The following is a 21,619-nucleotide window of genomic DNA, read 5'->3' on the forward strand; positions in this document are numbered from 1 at the left end:
TAATAAGTTCTTCTCTATATCGTGGTCATTTGCAGTATGTGTGTAATCAGTTCAATGTAATTGTTGTTGAAAGCTAACACAATTTGAATCTTCCTTCTGGAGATAATCAATTATGTATGGGTGCTAAACTGCGAATGGTGTTAAAACTTATTTAATTACTTTAGAGTTACACGCATCATATACAGATTTACATTGGGCAACTCTCTACTGTGATTGATTTGCTTCTCAAGCGAGCTGCAGTAATCTAGCAGCAGCAACAGAGCGGCTTAGCTCCCACGAAACAGCTGCAGCGCCTTCGCCGTCGTCATCCCGCCCGGCACCTCGACGAACAGCAGGATCCCCAGCACCTTGGCCGCCGTCTCCGCCTTCTTGGCCAACTTTCTTGCGGCCTCCTCCTGTTTGGCCTCCTCCTCCGCCGCCGTCGTCTTCTCCTTGTTCTTGGACGGCTTGGGTTTCGGCTTCGGGAGCAGGGCGTCCATCTTGAGCAGCGCCTCCGACAGGTCCTGCCACCCGTTCACCTGCTCCTTCATGTCGCCGGTGATCCTCCAGCTCTCGCTGTCGCTTCTGTTCGCCGTCTTGGGGTGCATGAAGCCGGCGACGTGCTCTGCCACGGTCAGGAACCGCACGGCTTCGTTCACCATCAGGAGCACCGCCGTCACCGATTTCCTCGCCACTTGCTGCGCCGTGCCGTTGGCGAGGTCGGCCGGCGTGCGCGCGGCGAGCGCGTCCACGGCCTGCGTCATCGGCTGGCGGCCGAGCTCTACCTCGACCAGCTTATCCGTGTCGCGGACGAGCTCGGGGTAGGAGCCACCAAAGCCGGCGTAGGTGGCGCCGGCGCCGAGGAGGCCGCGGGTGAGCTCCCACCACGTGCCGTCGCTGCTGCGGAAGCCCTCCAGGTAGAGGTTGTCGGCGCGCGTGGCGAGCGTCAGCGCCGCGGTCTGCGTCCGGAGCACGACGTGGAACCAGCGGCGCGGCGGGACGTTGGGCTCCACCGGCGGGAGGACAGGGCGGTTGTGGGAGAAGTGCCTCGGGTTGCCCAACCTGTTGCGGATGCCGGCGATGAAGTCGCCGTAGTTATCGCTGCTGCTCACGTTGAACGTCACGGTGAAGAGCGGGTTTAACGCCATGGCCCTCGATCGTTGTGAACGACAAAAGCAGATGATTGCTGAACAATGGACAAGAAGACGACACAACACCCTCAACGAGTTGGCAATTTGGCATTTGGGATTTATAGGGAAATTTTGCTTGCTGCTCACTTCGTCTAAAATATAAGCATTAATAGAATTTAAATTTTATATCATAGTATAAATATTTCTACAATAATTTTTATAATCTCGATCATGGTAATGAATAGTCAATCAGATACTTAGAAATGGGTCTAATTAATTCAAAATTAAAAAAAATGATTCCTTAAAGTGACTACCATGACATCTTTTAGTGTCTCATGTCTATGATAAATAATTCAGAAATACCTATAATTTAAATGGATATAGCTATTGAAAAAAAACAATCTTTGCTTTATTGCTTCCTACCCGTTTCATATTATAAGATGTTTTTAATCCTACCAATAAAAATATAATATACATAAATATAATTTTTCCATAAAAGTAAAATAAGAGATAGAACATTGCATAATGTCAAATGGAGATAATACAGCGGAAACAAGATGAGATTTTGCTTTTGGCAGTGCATGTATGCAGAGGCACACAAGACACCTGTGATGACGTGTTATGTACTTCTTATCTTGAACTTAATTTTTTCGCTTTTGCTTATATTTATAAGCCAAAATTTAGAATTTTAATCTTATCTTACATGTAGAATTAATTTTGAGTTTTTTAATATAATTTATTTTTCATCCTCGCTCTTACATCGTTAAAAATAAATATATAAAATTTTTATTAATAAATTACTTTTTTAAATAATGATTCATAAATTATTTTTAGTTATAAATACGTTGTTTGTCTTTTTCAAACCAAACGATCACCTCTTGTCATCTTAGCTATGGTACGTGGCAGGTCACGTCCTCGATCGTATTTCTTCCTCCTGCGTCAGCAATTATCCACAGTGGAACTGCGGTTTCTCTCTTCGATCATACTCCGTAGGATGGAACGGAATTCCGTGCAATTGGCGAAGGTGGGTGGAACTGTAGAATTTGAAATGCAAGGAATGCCCGACCACAAAAGCCATCTGGCATGCCGTTCAGTCCCGGCTACTATCTAAAATTTGACAAACCGTCTTATTGTAAAAAAAATTTAAAATTTTAAAAAAATAGTCACACGTAAAATATTATTCATGATTTATCATCTAATAAAAATAAAAAAATTAATAAAAAAATTAAATAAGATAAAAAATTAAATATTAGTTTATTTTAGGACGGAGGGATTACGCGGTGAAGTGCTGAACACCAGCAACTTGTTACGAATGACAACAATCAGAAAAAACTGATTGCTAAACTGCTGCGCCACGTGATAGAGGGAAACGGTGCCCGCGTGGTCCCCGTAGATTGGCGTGTCACACTCGCACGCAAGCATTCGCGTACTATGCTTTCTGGCGAGTCTTTGGGGGTACGTGACGTTTGCGGCACTGCAGCCATTTGCGAGCTGATGCTCTTGGATTAATATGTGTTCTTCGTCCACACAAGTGTTAGTACAATGATAGTAGAATCCAAACACATCTAGAAGAGTGTGATCGTCTGATCATGGCACGGTTGACACGCATGTACACTTGTTCACAGAATGACGATCACGTACAGCCCGTTAAGCAAGTACATACATCTCATACGATGATGCCAAAGGGATCGATCTTTGATTATTTGCCTGATTCGATCGATTACGATGCCAAAGGCATATACTTGATTATATTTGCCCTTGACTTGATAGTATCCGTCACAAGTCGTCACGGCTCACTATTCAGTCTTGCCGCAATCAGTGAACGAGCTACAGTACACAGCTCTACACGTATAAAATCAGTTGCAAGCATACATGAACATGATACAATAATAATTCAATCAGCCGCCGTCCGCCGACCGCCGAGATGTCCACTCGGATAGCTCAACGAGACCACCTCGATCCGCTGCTTCTTCTTGCAATCGTCGTCCTCCTACGAATGGGTATGGCAAGCTCGCTCCCGTGCTCGCCCGACCAGGCCGCGGCGCTGCTCCAGCTCAAGCGGTCGTTCACCGCGACGAGCGCATCCGCCACCGCCTTCCGGTCGTGGCGCGCCGGCACGGACTGCTGCCGCTGGGCGAGCGTGCGCTGCGACGGCGGCGGCCGCGTCACCTCCCTCGATCTCGGCGGACGCCGCCTGCGAAGCGGCGGCCTTGACCCTGCCGTCTTCAGCCTCACGTCGCTGCGGCGTCTCAGCCTCGGAGGCAACAACTTCAGCGGGTCGCGGCTCCCGGCCGCCGGGTTCGAGCGGCTCACCGAGCTCACCCATCTCAACATCTCCCCGCCAGCTTCTCTGGCCAGATCCCAGCAGGTATAGGACTCCTCACCAACTTGGTTTCTCTCGACCTGTCGTCTCGCATCTACATCGTCAATCAAGGAGATGGTGTCAATGTCATGTCAAATTTGTATCCCGCCTGGGGCTTCTCCAGGGTAAACTTCGAGAAGTTGATCTCAAATCTTGGTAATCTGAGGGAACTGTATCTAGGCTTGGTGTACATGTCCAACGGAGACGAAAGGTGGTGCCAAGCTCTGGCTAATTCCACTCCTAAGATTCAGGTTCTGAGCCTACCATTATGCAAGATCTCTGGTCCCATTTGTCAATCCTTGTTTCGTTTGCGATCCCTTTCAGTTATTAACTTGCAAAGAAATCACTTGTCTGGTCCCATACCTGAATCTTTCGCTGATTTACCATCCCTTAGTGTCCTGCAACTTTCAAGAAACCAGTTTGAGGGCTTGTTTCCAACAAGGATCTTCAAAAACAGAAAGCTTACAACTATATTAGCTACAACTATGAAATCTATGGCAGTTTGCCCAATTTCCCACCAAATAGTAGTTTGATCAAATTGCATGTCAGTGGCACCAAGTTCTCAGGTTTTATACCAAGCTCTATTTCTAATATCACAGGTCTGAAGGAGCTGGGTCTTAGTGAAAATGATTTCTCTACAGAACTGCCATCTTCTCTAGGAATGCTTACATCCTTGAACTTATTTGAGGTTTCTGGGCTTGGACTAGTAGGATCAATGCCAACTTGGATAACAAATCTAACATCTTTGACAGAGCTCCAATTTTCTCATTGTGACTTGTCTGGACCTTTACCATCTTCCATAGACAATCTCAAGAATCTTAGAAGATTATCTATATTCAAGAGCAACTTTTCTGGAAACATACCATTGCAAATCTTTAACTTGACACAACTCCAGATCTTGGAACTTGTACAGAACAACTTCATGGGGACAGTGGAACTTACCTCATTCTGGGGATTACCATACTTAAAACACCTTGGTCTTTCAAATAATAAATTATCTGTGGTCGACGGGTTAGTCAATGATTCAGCAGCATCTTCTCCCAGAGTAGCATCCTTGATGTTGGCATCCTGCAAAATATCAACGTTTCCTAATGCATTAAGACATCAAGATAACATAGACTTACTTGATCTTTCAAATAATCAAATGGGTGGGGCAATACCTTCATGGGTCTGGGAAACTTGGAAAGAATTGTTCTTCTTGGATCTATCAAATAACAAGTTTACAAGTCTAGGACATGACACTTTGCTCCCCTTATACACAAGATATATAAATCTCAGTTATAACATGTTTGAAGGGCCCATACCTATACCTAAAGGGTGTACAGATTCTCTGTTGGATTACTCGAATAATCGGTTTTCGTCTATGCCATTTGATCTAATTCCATATCTTGCTGGTACACTATCTCTAATGGTCTCTAGGAATAATGTCTCTGGAGAAATCCCATCAACATTTTGCGCTGTTAAGAGTCTTCAAATCCTTGATCTCTCCAATAATATCATAAATGGCTCAATTCCTTCTTGTCTGATGGAGAATTCCTCAACACTTAAGATATTAAATTTGAAGGCAAACCAACTTCATGGAGAGTTGCCGCATAATATCAAGGAACATTGTGCATTCGAGGCATTGGATTTCAGCCACAACTGGATTGAAGGGAAACTACCTACATCATTAGTAGCTTGCAAAAACTTGATGATACTTGACATTGGGAACAATCAAATTGGAGGCTATTTCCCATGTTGGATGCATCTTCTTCCTAAACTCCAAGTCCTTGTCTTGAAGTCTAACAAGTTCTACGGACAGTTGGGTCCTACTCTTGCTAAAGATGAAAGCAGTTGTGAATTACAAGATCTTCGGATTCTTGATCTAGCTTCAAACAACTTCTCAGGCATACTGCCTGGTGAATGGTTTAGTAAACTAAAATCCATGATGCTAGTCTCCACTAATGAGACATTGGTAATGAAAGATGCAGATACATATAGCACATTTTACCGCACGCCATATTTTTTTCCTACTACAGTTACATATAAAGGACTTTACATGGCGTTTACTAAGATCTTTAACACCCTTGTACTAATTGATGTCTCGAACAATAAATTCCATGGCAGCATTCCTGAAACTATTGGGATGCTTAGTGCGCTCAGTGGTCTCAACATGTCACATAATGCTCTTACAGGACCAATTCCCAACCAGCTTGGTAGTCTGCATCAACTTGAGTCTTTGGACCTTTCATCAAATAAGCTTTCTGGGGAGATCCCTCAAAATTTAGCATTCTTGGACTTTCTATCAACATTGAACCTGTCCAATAATATGGAGGGAAGGATTCCAGAGTCGCCTCATTTCTCATCACTGCCCAATAGTTCGTTTATACGTAATGTTGGTTTGTGCGGGCCTCCATTATGAAAAGAATGCAGCGAAAAAAACAACGTTGGATGTGATGCCACGCCCTTACAAGAAGAAATATATAGACATTATGCTATTTCTTTTTATTGGATTGGGTTTTGGTGTTGGATTTGCCATTGCAATAGTAGTGAAATGGGAAACTTGCATTGGTAAATAATTAATATTGAGGGGATCCAACCTTTCTTAATATATTCAGGAATCTACTTTCCCTTGTAATACCACGTGCACCATGCATATACAATACATTTTCCCCTCGTCATGCATCCAATTGTAAAATTTTAATTTACAATTGTTCCTTGAGTGGAGATAAGTTAATGAGACAAAGATGGAGCTGAATGTTCTCATGGTATAAATCACCGTTGTTCCTTGAGTGGGCTTGCTGCTGAAATCTAGCAAGATTTCTAATTAACGCATATGTGTTGGCAGCGCACATTTTCATCTAGAAGTTTCTAGATGATAGTTGAGGGTACAGTTGAAAGTTTCACGAGCTAAAAAATATTTTACTATGCACTAACGAACAATCCCTGAAACCTAGCCAATAAGTTGGCCAGTTTTTAGGCCCATCTACGTATGTTGTGGCCCATGCAGACGAGGCTGTAGGCTTGGAGCAGGCCGGAAATTGGGGACAATTTCTGGCGATCGGTCCAGAGATTTAACCCAACGCCATATGCCTACGAACGCTGTATATCATGTGAACTCGCAGGGAGTAGCATTTTCACATGGAATAGAATTGTAAACGACGTGAACATGTTACTCCTATAGCACATTAGCTTGGGAGATATACATCCAGATGACCGTATCTAAGCTGTTCATCTCAGACGCGAGTATTATTAGCTTATTTACAGCCCATAGAATGATCCTTTTCACTAAACGCGAACAAAATGGCTGCAAAAACAAATCAACCAGATAATTACAAGCTCGCTCATGGACTCATGATGAAAGGTGAACAACCAGATGGCGTGTGAAACAGGATTTGGGAGGACAGCATAGCAGCTCCATGGTGTGGGTTTCAACCGTTTCCTTGTCAATTGAGGAAATCTCGTGGCCAAATCCGGTTAACTGTCCACCACGTATCAATCACGTCCTGCACTACAGCCTGCGAAACGGCCACCTTGGTCGATGCTATCTACTGGAGGACACTGTAGCAAAGATGACTACAGTGGTTAGCAATTCACAAATTCAGAATATTAACTTAAACACTAATTCGACATTAAGTGTACACCTGTTCCTTGTGTCTGATCCTAATGAACAAGTAAGGTAAGTCCAAGTACTGTTTAAGAAAGGTTATAACTAGTAGGAAACAATATGGCGAAGTGGATATCATACCTTCATGTATCCGTCATTCATATGCCACACAGCATTTATCATGTTTGTTAGTTATATTGCGACAATGATAAGGATAATAATACCAAGGAGGCAACGAGGATCCCACCGCCATAGGCTTCATCCTGGTCCAGTCCTGAAACAAACTACTTCCAATCAACAATATCTCAAGTCATGCACTGGAACGACAAAGAAAAACGCGTCCGGAAAAAATAATGTAGTGTACGTGATAGAGCTCTATAGAGATTCCTTACAGTGATTCTAATGGTAGCGGCATTCAGAATACTTCAGCCACCACTATCACCAACTATTTGCAAAACTCTTTCCTTCAGATGCTGAATCATCTGCAAAAGATCCACAGGAAGTGATAATAAGATTGTCCGTCTTAGAAAAAGAAGATAGGATAATCAGAACAGTATCTCTGTAATGTCAAGAACAGGATGAGAACTTGAAGCCCATTTTTCAGCAGAATTTGCAGCCTCTTTGAGATGTGATTTTTTAGGCATCTCGTGGGATAGAGTATAGGTGGAGCTCTCTGTCGCCTCAGCTACCCACATGTGCCTCGTCTGGTCTTTCTGTCGCTTAACCAGATTGCTAAAACCAACCTGAGAAACAAAGACAATAGTGAGTTAAAGTTGCACCTGCATTACAAAGGAGTAAAACTGAAGAGTTTATGTGAAGGGCCTGCAGAAAAGAAACTGGGAATATAGCCTTCAAATATGTAAACAGATAGTTGGATGAGGCACTGCTTAATTCATAACTAGTAGCATGTCAGATGGGACTGATGAATTTCAGACTTCGGAGGTTAGTCAACTTGATATATGGGCAGTGCAATAGAAGATCACATGCTGTTCGTTCAAAGAAAAAAAGATCACATACTATATGTCCAGAAACGGCAGAATTGAAGAATGCAGAGTCCTCGCCAGTGGTTGGGGAAGAAAAGTTAACAGCAAGAAGACAGTCATCTTGCTCTTCAGACTCTTCTCCAGAGATAAATTTAGATACATCTGTCAAAAAGAGCCACTGCCTATTTTGGTCGTTTAATAAATAAACATTCCCAACATATAAAATAAGACCTGCAATGTCAAATTCACTGAAACAAAAAGGAGCATCTCACTAAAAGGTTTGTTGCATAATACGAGATTCAGGTAAGTCAACTTCAGACAAGGCTGACCTTGCAAGTGGTATTTCACCAAAATGTGACAATTCAACTGCTTTACGAGGGGTGAAAAATGGTCTGCAACATGAAAAAAAGAAACATAGTTAAGTTTGCTATGTTAAGTGGAACAATAATGTCCAGTGAGGTCTCTTACTCAAAATTTTGTAGTCCGTGTGGATGCTAAAGGTTTCCATGTTGTAGATGATCCTCTAGCATGCAAGTAGACTACTTCTGTAAAATAGTTTTAAGGCCCCAATCCTGTGACAGAATAAATCTGTCCCTCCACCAAATCGGATTTCTGCCAGTGGTCATACAGAAATGTAAATACATTTAGGTATAATTGTTCACTAGCGCATAACTACAGGCATATTTCAAAGCAAAGAGACATGTATAACTTGCTGGCCATAAAGACATAGAATGTCACTCTACAAACACAAAAATACATGATAAAAGTACTGCCTTGTTTTGTTGATGACATAACATCAAATCTTTTCATTTTTGTGTTCTGAACAAAGAGTGAAGACGATTTGTGACCCGTACTTGCTTCTCGGTAGGGTTCCAAATTGTTATTAACCCTTCTCTTTGGCTGGATTTTGTGGCAGATTGTTTACTGATAAGACCCATCACCTTGACTTTCAAAAATGGTGTAACATCTCTTGAACTCAGCCCAGCAAATTTAAGAGCATTTTCAACCTTCTTAGCAACTTCATTTTTGCCTGGCAGTTCGCAGGCTGTAGTACCCGAAGCTTCTGTCCTATAAAAAGCTTTCTTTGCTCCAAAAGTGCCAGATCTAATGATGCTTCCAGAGAATTCCTGCAATGGTGGAAAAGGTTGGAAACTGTTGATATTTTCAGCTTAAACTAGTGCAATACAGAGAAAGCAACCACATACCATCCATCAGTAAGTTCAATCTTTGCGGGCATGTTCCTTTTAGCAGCTACGCTTTTAGTCTCACTATTGTCCTCATTTGCATGTGGCTTGTCATCCTCTGGCTTATTGTTGTTTAGGTCAGGACAAGAATAATAGCTGAGATGCACAGCACCATCATCAAAGATGGTGAAGCATTCCCTTCCAAAATTTTCTTTATGGCATCAAAGATGGCCATAGTTCACTTCTCTGTCATGCCTAACATGCAAATCCTGAACCAAATTCCAAGAAAAAGAAAACTAGAATTGAAATATTGCATGGTTAGATTGTTCACATGATGCCATGTTGGTTCACATCACTTAACATGTGCTCATCTAACAAACCAAAAGGACAGCACTATTCAGAGCATTAAGCATGAAGAAAACTGCAAAGTGTGTTGTAACTGATTCTCAAGTCATGCTACAAATGTGATAAGCTTCTAGACATCCTAAATCAAATGACCATATATGATGACAATGAGCTGGATTTTAGAAGCAAAGCTTCCAGGAATCCAAATGAATACCTTAATTACAAAAAGGAAGAGAGCTACTTCAAATTGGGCCAATTCTTTGTTTATGACAAATTACATGCATCATATGCTTAGGAAACTGCTCCAAAACCCCTAAACAATCAGTCTCCGTAGCTCAGAGTGTCAACATCGATTATTACAAGCAGAAGCAAGTAGCTTGCAACTGTGGGTGGAATGGATCACAATCACAATTCACAAAAAATAGACTCTGCTCAACCAAAATGAAATGATATAATTCTTTCTTGCATTGCAATTAAGAATCAAGTATCTAGGATACAAGCTAGAACCAACCCAAAATGACATAAGGCAACATTTATTCATTAAATGAAAATTGGCATACACTATCTTACATTGTGAGTCTTCTTCCTCTATTCACGGGTTGATACGTATTGCTGCCGGTGCACTATCCCACACCTCAATGGACCGCTTATCATCCCTCGCCAATGCCATCCTGCTTCCTCCGAAGCCCCAGCTCACAATCTTGGCCTTCTCCTTCACACTCTCACCACCACCTCCGCCTGCCATCACAACAGATGGCCCATTTCCCACCCAATTCCTCCTCATCAACTTCTTCCCACCAGCCTCTTGGGCCAGTTCCACCTGTGTCCAAACCTCAACCTCTCCACCACGTGCCACAAACACCCAATTGAGGTAGCACTCGATCCTGCAACCATTCCCCTCCTTTCTGCCTGCTGATGCTGCAGCCGCTGCCCTCTGCCCATCTCCAATGCACACCCACGGCTCAATGCCGATGGCACCACCACTGATCATTCTCAAGTCAGACATGAACACTTCACCAGATGCTGCCCCCACCTTGAACAACGATGAGAGTGTGTCTGATGCGGCGATGTCCGCGAAGCAGTCTTCCTTCTCCCTTAACTCCCACACAGGCACACTTGTGCTCGCCCGGACATCCCAGAGGCAAATGTCCCCCACAACTCCTGCCGGCCCAGAGTGCGACCCGGCTGCGAGCAGGAGATTGTGGCCGCCAAGCCAGCTGAGCCTGGATGCCGGGATCGCCGCCTCCACGTCTGCACCGTACACCTCCTTCCGCCCAATTTCTGCCACAGGGGAGAGGGAATTCAGGTCGAACGCTACCACAGCACTTGAGTTTCGCCGTGCCGACTCGAAGCTGGTGAAGAGCCATGGGGACGACGCTTCGGTGGCGGCAGTGGTCGCCATCGACAGCACGGGGGCGGAGGGCGATCCCGGCCAGGAAAGCACCTCCCTAGCCGTGGCGGGGGCTTCGTCTGGGAACCGGCAGAGGTGTACCCCGGCGAAGTCTCGTGCGCCGGCGAGGGCGAGTGCGGGGGACACCGCGACGAGGGAGTCAACGGCGGGGAGCGGCGTGAGCACGCTGCCGCGCGAGGCGAGCGCGGCATCGAACCGGGTGACGACCCCGCCGTGCGCGGCGAAGACAGAGGCCGAGTAGGGGGAGGGCGACACGGCCACCGCCGAGGGGGCCACGCGACCGGTGAGCGGGAGTAGCGCCGAGGGTCGCAGGGCCAGCGGGGAGAAGGCGGAAGCGGGGGCGAGCGAGGCGAGGAGCGCGGCCTCCACCCCGAAGTGGCGCGCCTCGGCGAGGAGCGCCGCGGAGGGAGGATCCGACGCCGACGCCGACGCCGACGCCGACGCGAGGCGGCCGCGGCGGAGGAAGGAGAGGAGGGGCGCGAAGAGGCGCGGGTCGCGGTCGAGGAAGTGCGGCGCGGAGGCCGGGGTCGGGCCGAGCGAGGCGAGCTGGGAGGAGGCCCCCGCGCGGGATAGCGTGGCGGCGGTGGTCTGGAAGAGCTCGCCGCCGACGTTGAGGGTGACGACGGAGGACGAAGAGGCGGCGGACGCCATGGGGGCAGCTTGGGAAGTTGGGAGCGGAGGTTGACTTGGCCGGGAGAAAGCGAAAAGGCTATTTGACGAGCGTGCGCGCCCCCTCTCTCCGCGCGAACACTTTCAAAATAGGCAACTTTTTTACTTTACGTGCATAAAGTTTACACATGTAAATTTATATGTATAAAGATTTTTATGTATTTAAGTTATACCACATTGCTCCCCAATACATGCTTGCATTAGTGAAAGATATTTTGGTTTATCCATCACTTACTTTAATCCCTTCAAACATACCTAGAAATATGAATATTAAATGAAAGCAGTCAATCTAGGGCCTGTTGCAGGTATTCGTTGGTTCAGACTTAGGGGTTGTTTAGATGGGACTAAACATTTTAGCCTCATGTCACATCAGATGTTTAGACATTAATTTAAAGTATTAAACATAGACTAAAAAAACTAATTTTATAAATGAGTGGTAATCCGTGAGACGAATTTTTAAGCCTGATTAATCCATAATTAGAGCATATTTTACTGCACCATCACATATGCTAATCATGGATTAATTAGGCTTAATAGATTCGTCTCACGAATTAGTTCAAGATTATGGATGTGTTTTATTAATAGTCTACGTTTACTACTTATAATAAGCATCCAAACATTCAATAAAAAAAGGGACCATTGTCCCAAACACCACTTAAGTCTCCACTGTCTTGAGCTCTATAAAATTTGTTTGACATGTTGAACTCCATGCTGCCTACAAAACAAAACAGACACGAACTTCATCTTACATCTCATCCTCGATTCATCGTGGATCCATCCAACAAAGATTTCACACACCTCCTAAATCATGATCTCCAAACCCAGTAGAAAAATCTCACCACAACCCTCTTCCCCAACAATTTTCTCCAATTTCAATTCCCCTGAGGCGTCGGCCCACAATTTTTGATATAATTTAGACCTATTTACTATCCTGGGAAACTACCCGCCATATGGTAATTCTCCTCCAAGCTTTCAAGCTACTCAACATCAACGAAATTGTGTAATTCTCCTCCAAGCTTTCAAGCTACTCAACATCAACGAAATTGTGTGTAATTTAAATCACCAAATCAGGTGTTTGGAGTTACCACTTATGAATAATTTATACATAAAACTTTTTATAGTTAATATTGCTCTCTTTTTTATAAACTCGTAAAACCTATACGAGTTTGATTCGAGTACATGCAAACGTTTCACCGAAGAACATAAAAGTTTGATTTGCCACAAGATCTTAAAATAATAATAATAATAACTTACAAAGCATACCCCGTGACACTAACAAAACAATTAAAACAGAAACACAAAGGAAGCAAATCAAATTAAATTCCCCCACAAGCGGCCTCTCCCAAAACAGTTTTTTTACCGTCTATGTCAAGTTACCATACTATTTAGTATAAAAAGTATGGTATATTGAGATATATTATACTTTGAGATATCAAAAATTTATATTAAAATTTTTTATATCTTGTACTTTTTAGGAAAGATAAAAAAACCCCTCCCAAATTAACCGAAAGCGACCGCACGTGCGCTAGCTTGTACATGCATCGGACGCCTAGAAGGGGTGCTTGGGCGGGCACTTGCTCGGCCGGAAGGCGAGCGGGCCGGCGGCGTAGACGACATTCTCGTACCCCTGGCCGGCCCACCGCTTCCCCTCGTCGCGGAGCGGCGCGCCCTCGATGCCCAGGTTGATGTTGGTGAGCTCGTTGCAGCCGCAGTCCGGCGACGCCAGCAGCCGCGCGTAGCAGGCCCTGCGCGGGTCGCCCTCGAAGAAGCCGGAGACCTCGGTGACGTCGAACTCCGCGAGGAAGTAGCCGCTCCGGTCGGCGACGGCCAGCCGCCACCACACGACGCGGTTCTTGGCGTCGCGGCAGGTGACGGACACCTTCGCCCCCGGCAGCGGCGTGTCGCCGCCGAGGCTCCACGAGTTCCGGTGCGCGCAGCTCTGGCAGTACACCTGGCCCTCCACCCTCACCAGCACCCTGCTGCTCTGCGCCGCCGGCGCCGGCGGCGGTGGCGGTGATGGTGTGGTGTAGCCGCTGTTGGCGGTGGCGCCGGCGGCCAAGAGGGACAGCGCGAGGATGGCGGCGAGGTGGAGGGAGGCAGCCATTGCTCGGATCGAGCTACCTAGCTTGGTGCTCGAGTTGGATGGTTTATCTCTGAAGCTTTGGCTGTGTCGGGATGGAGAGAGGCTTGGTGTTTATATATATACCTCCATGGACTAAACGTGCGGCCATGTAGATGGTCGAAGTGGTGGCCGGCGTTTTGCTACGTGAAGGCCATGTTTGTCCTGAAACTTTCTTGGTTTTGGATAAAGATTGCGTTTTATTAATTATATGTTACTGTGACAATATATGTATAACGATTGGCCCGGCCAAGATAAAATATAAATGTGTAATGATTGATCTGTGTGGCATTTTTTAAGAGAAGAAATCGCAGGCTTGTAATATGTTTGGTGATTAGTTAGTAAGTCTGACAGAGATCAAGAATGTTCAGAAGATATGCAGATTTGGTAGACGACGTGCGGCCGTGCGTGTGGTCAACTGCAATACCAGATCCGCTACCACATAAGCAGATCATGTCTCCCAACGCAATGTCCCGCATATATCATTTTCGCCGGCAGAGCGACATGTTATTTTATAATCTGTAAAGAAGCCGTGCCGTCATCTTGTTTTCTGAGTTAAAATATGCAGTTCATGTGGTTGCATGATGATGTGTGTGGTTTTTGGACTGAAACTAGAGCAGAGTTTTTCTGATTGTTTTTACAGACGGGAGTTTTAGAGCCAAGGTACTGCATGCAAAGTATGTTAACCTAATCTTTTCGCTTTTGATTATACTTATAAACTAAAATTTAAATTTCCAGCTTTAATTTTAGAGTTGATTTTAAGATTTTTTCATTATGCGATCAAGAAATGCTGGCAGAGAAGATATACGCACCATAATATTTTTCATGTCGCACAGTCGCAGAGATCGAAAATTGTTTCTTCCATTATTTGCAATCTTTTTTCCACTCAATTTCATATACAGGCATAAAGATATTCACTAGTAGTATTTTAACCCAAATTCGATTAACATGAACAAAGCAGATATAAACAAGGAATATAATAACCAAATGTCTCATCTTAAAAATAATACTAAGTACTCCCTCGTTTCGTGTTACAAGTTAATCTGAGTTTCATTAAAGTCAAACCTATTTAAATTTAACTAAATTTATATAACAATATAATAACATGAGCAAAACCAAACTAGTTCCATTGATTCCATCATTGAATATATTTTTGTAATATTTACTTTATGTTAAAGTTAGTGTTATATTTTCTATAAATTTAGATAAATTTAATTTAAAATAAAAATACGATAACTTATAATATGAAATGGAAGTGAGGTATGTTTTAACGGTGTACAACCCATTTTTTGAAAACTTGTTTCTACACCATTTTTTAGGGTCTATTTGGTGAGCTTCTCTCGGCTGTAGATTTTTTCAAAAACTGCTTCTGCCGGAAGCTGTCTCAAACGGTCAACAACTTCTAAATATATATAGTTATAAATTTTAGAAAATGAACTAAGAAGCCAGAAGCTGGCTACCAAATAACTGTTTCTTATACACTAAAGCTCCCAAAGTATGGGATTATTAATAGGTTGGGCCAAATATCCAGCTACGAAATTCCTAATGGGCCTCCAGTGATCCCCAATCTACAGCCCAAATACATATACCAGAAGTGAGCAAAACGGATACATTAGGCCCAAACCCATTCTCTTTCTACTGCATACTTCTGCCCTAATCCGCACACACATCAGAAATTCAGAATACTCTGTTCGCACTTGTCCTCCCGGACGCTCCCAAACCCTAGGCGCGTGACCATGTCGGGGTCGTACGGATCCGACGACTACCGCGGCGGCGGGGGTGGTGGCGGCGGCTATGGCGGCCGAGGTCGGCGTCGGGATCCTGCGGGTTGTGTGTGTGCGCGCGCTTGCTTTTGGATCTGCCCCTGACTGGCTTGTGGTTTTGTAGGTGGCGGCGGAGGCGGCCGTGGGCGAGGAGGTGGCGGCGGAGGAGGGGGAGGATATGGAGGTGGTGGAGCGGGAGGTGGATATGGTGGTGGTGGAGGCGGAGGCTACGGCGGCGGTGGTGGAGGGTTTGGCGGGGGAGGTGGTAGAGGTGGTGGTGGAGGAGGCTACGGCGGGGGCGGTAGAGGCGGGGGTGGAGGTGGCCGAGGTGGCGGCGGAAGGGGTGGAGGACGCGACGGGGACTGGGTTTGCCCGGACCCGAGGTTTGTTTCGTTACTTACTTGACGTTGTCTCGTTGTGTTTGACTCATTTAATCGTGGTTGTCCGCATTGTTGAGTGAATTAGGCTATTTATGTATGTAATATGAGATGTTTAGGTTGTTGGATTGTCAGGTTATTAGATTTAGACTTTGCCTTGGACATGTGTGTTGCAACCTACTATTTTGTTTTATTTTATCGTAGTGTGAAGTATTATGAGCTGTGATCAGAACTGCCAAAAATTGTTTAGTTTATATTCACTGCATGGATTGTTATCTGCGAGAACTACTAGTCTTAGCTGACGTTGCTATCTTACTTAGGTGCTAAATTTATGTTGGACCAATAAGTACATCAATGGATTGTATATTAGGGTTATGTTATACTTGTCTCCCATGCACTTGGAGTATTATTTTTCCCCCTTTCCCATGCTCTAGAGCAGAGTGGCAGAAAAGAACTTTCATACCCATTCTTGAAATTAGTTCATGGTGCTATTGGAAGCATTACAAAACACATATAAATTTTAGTTTCTTATATTTGTTCCTTCTAATATATTACGTTGTCATGCTGAGGTGGTTATATTTTGCAGAAAGCTGATTGCATTTTTCTTGGTTATCTTCCTAATATACTTATCATTCTTGTTCCAGCTGTGGCAATGTGAACTTTGCAAGGAGGACTGAATGCAACAAGTGTGGAGCACCTTCTCCAGCTGGTGGTGGTGGTGGTGGGGATGGGGGCTATAATAGATCCAGTGGAGGAGGTGGAGGCTACAATCGTGGTGGTGGTGATTTTAGTTCCGGAGGTGGTGGTGGCTATAACAGAGTTGGTGGAGATTACAATTCTGGTGGCCGTGGTGGTGGCAGTGGAGGGGGAGGAAGAGGAGGTGGTTACAATAGAGGTGGTGGAGATGATCGTGGATTTGATGACAACCGTGGTGGCAGGGGTGGTTATGGTGGAAGAGACCAAGGGAATAACCAAAGGGGAGATGAAAGCCGTTACGATTCTGGTAGCTATGGACAAGTTCCTCCTCAAGGTCCTCCTTCCTATGGTGGGCCTGGAGGTGACTACACAGCACCTCCAAGCTCCTATGGAGGCAATAATGCATACAATTCAGATTCTGCAGTGCCACCTCCTAGTAGCTATGGTGGTGGTCCAGGTTCATATCCACCAAGTTATGGTGCACCACCTCCGAAACCCCAATATAGTGGTGGTGCTCCAGGCGGCCAAGGTGGCCTACCTCCTACGTATGATGGTGGTTATGGTGGTCGACCTATGCCTGGGGGTGGAGGCCCTGGTGCACCACCGCCACCCTATCATGGTGGTGGCGGTGGCGGGGGCGGCGGATACACTGGCAGTGCTGCCCATGAGCCAACTACAAAGGTTAAACAGTGTGATGAAAACTGTGATGAGACATGCGACAATGCTAGGATTTACATCTCCAACTTACCTCCAGATGTGACTGTTGAGGAACTGCAAGAACTATTTGGAGGAATTGGCCAGGTATGCTGACCTTCGCTTAACCTCCTACATCTTTACTGTTTAAGAACTGTATATTTCATATGTTGCTCGCTGAAATATTTTATGTATTTTATATATCTGTTTTTCTACCCTCACACTTTTTTTTGTCATTTCTATAAAAAAAACTATCTGGTGGAGATGTGCATTGTTGTTTTTTAATGTGCATGAATAAATTCAGATATCTGTTTTGATGTAACATAATCATCTTTCAGTAATGTGTTCTTTATATTTTTTTAGTGTGATTTTAGTTATAACCCAAGCCATTCAATTATTTTATACTAATTTTGCTTTACTCCCATATTGGTATTTATGTCAAATAATTTGTGACATATCACACTGATGTTGATGGGAAATCCCTGATAATAAAGTAAAGTTGGTTTTACAGATTATTTTTTGTTCTTAGTTATTTTTTTGTTGGAATCTAGTTTAGATTTTGGTGGGGTGGGTGTGGGTGTTAACTGCTTGTGTTTCATAGCTGTATTTTTGAGTGCTTGCACCTACATCCTTTTTAAGGTTGGAAGGATCAAGCAGAAACGTGGTTACAAAGACCAGTGGCCCTGGAACATAAAGATCTATACTGATGACTCTGGAAAGAATAAAGGAGATGCTTGTCTTGCTTATGAAGATCCTTCTGCTGCTCATTCAGCTGGTGGATTTTATAACAGTAAGTTCATTGCCGAGTTTAGATTGAAATATGATGTGCCTATATTCAATGCAAAAGTGTTCTGCAACTTTTAATGCATCTGTCTATTGATATTCCAGATTATGATATGAGAGGATACAAAATTAGTGTGACAATGGCTGAGAAATCGGCACCTAGAGCTCCCACATATGGTCATGGGTAAGTACTTTTCAGTTCTTTAGATGCTAATCGCAGATTGTGGAATGGTGTGTCCAAGCAAGGCATGCTATGAGGAAATCATACCCCTCTTAGTGCAAGTTGTTAGCCCAGGGATTTACATCTGTTACTCTATTCTTCAAGGTGTGATAAAGTTGTCCCCTTAAGAAGTTGTGACATTAGGACTATAGCAACATCTATTTATGTTATTTTGCCTTTTTTTTTTCTTCAACTACAAAAAGTGAGTGCAGTACTGTAGTCTAACCAACCTAAGCTTAAGCAAGAAATAGTGTAAACCACAATTATGTTGATCGAGTGGGAAGTCTATTACTGGGACTTTTCTCAGCATACATTTTCTTATAGTGTGCTAGGTATGCATATACCAATAACCACTGAAGTAGTTCTTATCCTGGTGCTTGAATTATATGTTTTTAATTGCTATTTGTTGCAGAAAACCAACTCATTATAGCAAATAATTCAAACCGCTGAAGTAGTTTTTATCGTGGTTCTTGAATTACATGTAATTGATGTATGCAATTTTATAGCACAAAGCCAACACATTTTGGCAAATTTTTCATTCAGGGTGTAGAAATAAGTTGACCGTGTGAACTGTAGAAATAAGTTGGTAAAAATGCTTGCGTGTTATTGAGATCTTGAACATTGAGGTTTTCCTTCTTTCCTATGTAGTTTTTACCATAGCTAGGAAAGAATGTCACTAACATGCCACAGTTCAAACTTGTGTGGTATTTTTATAAAATTGATTTTCTATATGATACTGAATAGTGAATATTTGAAAATATTCATTTTATCTCACTTGACAAGGTGGTCCTGACTGAATGCCTGTAATGTGTAGTATATAACCGTATAAGGGACATCACAACTGAATGTTTTTTGTTTAATTTTTAGTGGTTGTGATTTTTAGGTATTTGAGATCTTATCATTACCACCTTTAGCACATATAACTGAAATTATGAGTCATGTGGATATCTGAGTATTGGTGGTGGTGAGCGGTGAGTTGTGACTCACCGCCCCACCACCATCTCCCCAAAACATCCCCTTTCCAAACCAAATGAATTGGTAACAGACTTTGGAGCTCTCAACCATGATCAAACTTACGGGAGTGGTAGCAAGCAAAATCCTCTAATTAATTGTAAAATTAAAATATATTTCCTCTTTGTAATGTGCCAATTTGATTTTTAATTCTGACAACGTAAGGGCATTGTGCTAGTATAGTATATAATACAATCAACTGCATTACATGGCATGCAGAGGTGGACGTGGTGGCTATGGTGGAGGGCGCAGGGATAACTTCAGAGATGGAGGCGGCCATGGGCCTAACAGGCATCAAGGTGGTGGTTCACGTTCAAGGCCATACTGAAAGCAACTAATATAGTTAAGATTGTCATATGTGAGAAACAATTTCTATTCCTGTTCCTCGGACTTGTATTCAAAACAGGAGCGTAAGGTAGGTTGCCTGCTTTTCCCGGAATTATATTCCATTGTCATACTCCAATGTTGGTCGGATGTTTGTTTGCCTCATGCAAAAGTGATTGATCTATGTTATATGAATTTTTCCCTAGAGGCAGATGGATAAGCTCCAAATGCTGGTAGGTTTGAGATGTTATTTCAGGTGAGTGTCGATCTGTTATGATTCTGCAATGCTTTGCATTTTCGTGACTGCTTAACATTTTATGTTTGCGATCGCCTTTTCTTTTGCATTCCACATGGTTACTCAGCCGGTGGATCAACTCCTGTAAGCGTGGATTTTGCCGAGGAGAAACAGGTAGGACCATTTTTTTCCTTCGATAGGTTTACTAGATCTCGAATCCATCACTTACGGATCCTACCTTTTTCTGCTGCCATTCACTTATTCATGTGGTTTTTGAGTCAAGTATAACATGGGTATTGTATTAGTTACTCCTTCCGTTTTAAAATATGAGTAATTCTAAGTTGTTTAGCAAAGATTAAGGTTGAAGAGAAGACAATGATGTCCCTTAATAAATTAGGGATGAATAGGTTTAAAAAGATATGTGAGGATAGAATGGAAATAACTTTAAATGGAAAGTGATTAAGTGATTGATAAATAGCATGTGAATAATGCTAGAAATGTTTATATTTTAGAACAAGATTCAAATAATAGAAATGCTTACATTTGGGAAGAGAGGAGGTGGATACTCCCACTGTCTCGTTCTGTTAGGAATATATTTAGGAATGAGATATGTTTTTCAGCCTAATTTTTAAAATTTAGTTAAGAGCATCTCCAACAGTTCATCTAAATTTGGTCATCCATATCTTCATTTGGATGATCATCTAAAACGCTTTCATCCTTCATATCCCTTTGTACTCCAGCAGATCATCTATATATGGCATCCTTTATATCTATTGGAGGATTAGAGAGAGAACATCTAAATATAGAGTTTCTCTCCCTAATATGAATAACATCTAAAAATAGATGATGAGATAGATGATCTGTTGAAGCTCAACTTTTACTCTTCATCCTCTATTTCTAGCATGGAGGATGGAATGGATGAGCTGTTGGGGATGTTCTTAGAGATCAATTTTAGAGAGATCTAGTCTCGCAGAGATGCTCTGACATAAACTGCATAGTAGAAGCACTCTTGTGTGAGGTTCCTACTGTTGAGGAGGTTGCGCTTGCAGCTGTACAATGCATGCAGCCCACACCGTCCTGCTCATGTATGGCTGCAGCATATTCTGAATCCTTGGAGCCATGCTTGTATTTGCCCTCCGGATGCGGTTCCTCACGCTAATTGGAAAATTGGCCTAGTCGCCATGGATGGCTCCTTTGCTTGTACTGCTTTATCCTGTCAATATCGGAAGGTTTCTTTCGTTACTTTTCCGGCTGCTTCGTTTCACTCTGAAGCCTCTTCGCTCTTCCATATAGATTTGGTATTTGGGTGTTTTCCAGGAGAGGCTTAATCTGGGGGTCCTGGACTTGCAGATGGGCGAAGTTTTGGTGCCTTGCATGTCGTTTTCGTTTTGACATGTACATGATATATGTAACTTGCTAGAGTTTGATTGTTTGAAATTTGCTGAATACAATTTCACTCCATTTGTGATTGTAATAATGTGCTGAGAGACGTATCTGCCGTGAGTGAGTTCACGTTATTAATTAAAAAAAGGTATAATCGACCACATTCGATGTTTCACTGCGATCTACAAAGCCGCGAACTTGACAATGTGAAATTGTGAGTCAAGCCGACCAAATGTTTTATACTCATCAGCGAACACACTTTCTCGATCGTCATATCTAGCAAGAGCGAATTCTCTAATCTCAGAACGAACTTACTCTTGGTTAAAACTGAAAAAGTGATTTGGCGTGACATCGCTACCGTGATAC

At 43.4% G+C, this 21,619-nt stretch overlaps 5 protein-coding genes across 11 annotated transcripts; 2 read left to right on the forward strand and 3 right to left on the reverse strand.

The window, feature by feature from the left end:
- Positions 1-86: 86 nt before the first annotated feature.
- On the reverse strand, positions 87-1,183 carry LOC102700376 (protein synthesis inhibitor II-like). Its single transcript, XM_006643720.3, has one exon. The coding sequence runs from the start codon at positions 1,125-1,127 to the stop codon at positions 267-269; it is 861 nt and encodes a 286-aa protein (XP_006643783.2). The 5' UTR covers positions 1,128-1,183; the 3' UTR covers positions 87-266.
- A 1,834-nt stretch (positions 1,184-3,017) lies between these two features.
- On the forward strand, positions 3,018-5,872 carry LOC102700655 (receptor-like protein 7). The gene is given in 3 exon segments (XM_040526792.1): positions 3,018-3,445; positions 3,448-3,942; positions 3,945-5,872. Coding segments are annotated over 3 exon segments (2,835 nt in total). The 5' UTR covers positions 3,018-3,033.
- Positions 5,873-6,585: 713 nt separating this feature from the next.
- Positions 6,586-11,831, reverse strand: LOC102701209 (BTB/POZ domain-containing protein At5g41330-like). 7 transcript variants are annotated; one of them, XM_040525972.1, is made up of 10 exons: positions 10,140-11,831; positions 9,246-9,493; positions 8,895-9,167; positions 8,509-8,652; positions 8,370-8,432; positions 8,075-8,288; positions 7,633-7,800; positions 7,450-7,539; positions 7,199-7,331; positions 6,586-7,011 (listed from the first exon to the last, which is right to left on the reverse strand). In XM_040525972.1, exon 1 carries the CDS (start codon positions 11,629-11,631, stop codon positions 10,162-10,164), a length of 1,470 nt encoding a protein of 489 aa, XP_040381906.1. In that variant the 5' UTR covers positions 11,632-11,831; the 3' UTR covers positions 6,586-7,011; positions 7,199-7,331; positions 7,450-7,539; positions 7,633-7,800; positions 8,075-8,288; positions 8,370-8,432; positions 8,509-8,652; positions 8,895-9,167; positions 9,246-9,493; positions 10,140-10,161. The 7 variants fall into 7 exon arrangements, with proteins under 7 accessions (XP_040381906.1, XP_040381908.1, XP_040381898.1 ...); XM_040525974.1 differs by having other exon boundaries at positions 7,450-7,800; positions 8,075-8,202; XM_040525964.1 differs by having other exon boundaries at positions 7,450-7,800.
- A 1,367-nt stretch (positions 11,832-13,198) lies between these two features.
- Positions 13,199-13,753, reverse strand: LOC102700104 (non-classical arabinogalactan protein 31-like). Its single transcript, XM_040526862.1, has one exon. It carries the CDS (start codon positions 13,751-13,753, stop codon positions 13,199-13,201), a length of 555 nt encoding a protein of 184 aa, XP_040382796.1.
- Positions 13,754-15,431: 1,678 nt separating this feature from the next.
- Positions 15,432-21,321, forward strand: LOC102700389 (transcription initiation factor TFIID subunit 15b). The gene is given in 9 exon segments (XM_015843521.2): positions 15,432-15,579; positions 15,581-15,644; positions 15,647-15,914; positions 16,553-17,405; positions 17,937-18,087; positions 18,186-18,264; positions 19,531-19,891; positions 19,998-20,044; positions 21,164-21,321. Coding segments are annotated over 7 exon segments (1,599 nt in total). The 5' UTR covers positions 15,432-15,504; the 3' UTR covers positions 19,640-19,891; positions 19,998-20,044; positions 21,164-21,321.
- Positions 21,322-21,619: the final 298 nt, after the last annotated feature.

This window comes from Oryza brachyantha, chromosome 1 (genome assembly GCF_000231095.2).
Source record: "Oryza brachyantha chromosome 1, ObraRS2, whole genome shotgun sequence".
In the NCBI taxonomy this organism is placed as follows: domain Eukaryota; kingdom Viridiplantae; phylum Streptophyta; class Magnoliopsida; order Poales; family Poaceae; genus Oryza; species Oryza brachyantha.

Coding starts and splice junctions, on each gene's coding strand:
- LOC102700376 (XM_006643720.3), bottom strand. CDS start 1,127: ATGGCGTTAAACCCGCTCTTCACCGTGACGTTCAACGTGAGCAGCAGC.
- LOC102701209 (XM_040525976.1), bottom strand. CDS start 11,631: ATGGCGTCCGCCGCCTCTTCGTCCTCCGTCGTCACCCTCAACGTCGGC.
- LOC102700104 (XM_040526862.1), bottom strand. CDS start 13,753: ATGGCTGCCTCCCTCCACCTCGCCGCCATCCTCGCGCTGTCCCTCTTG.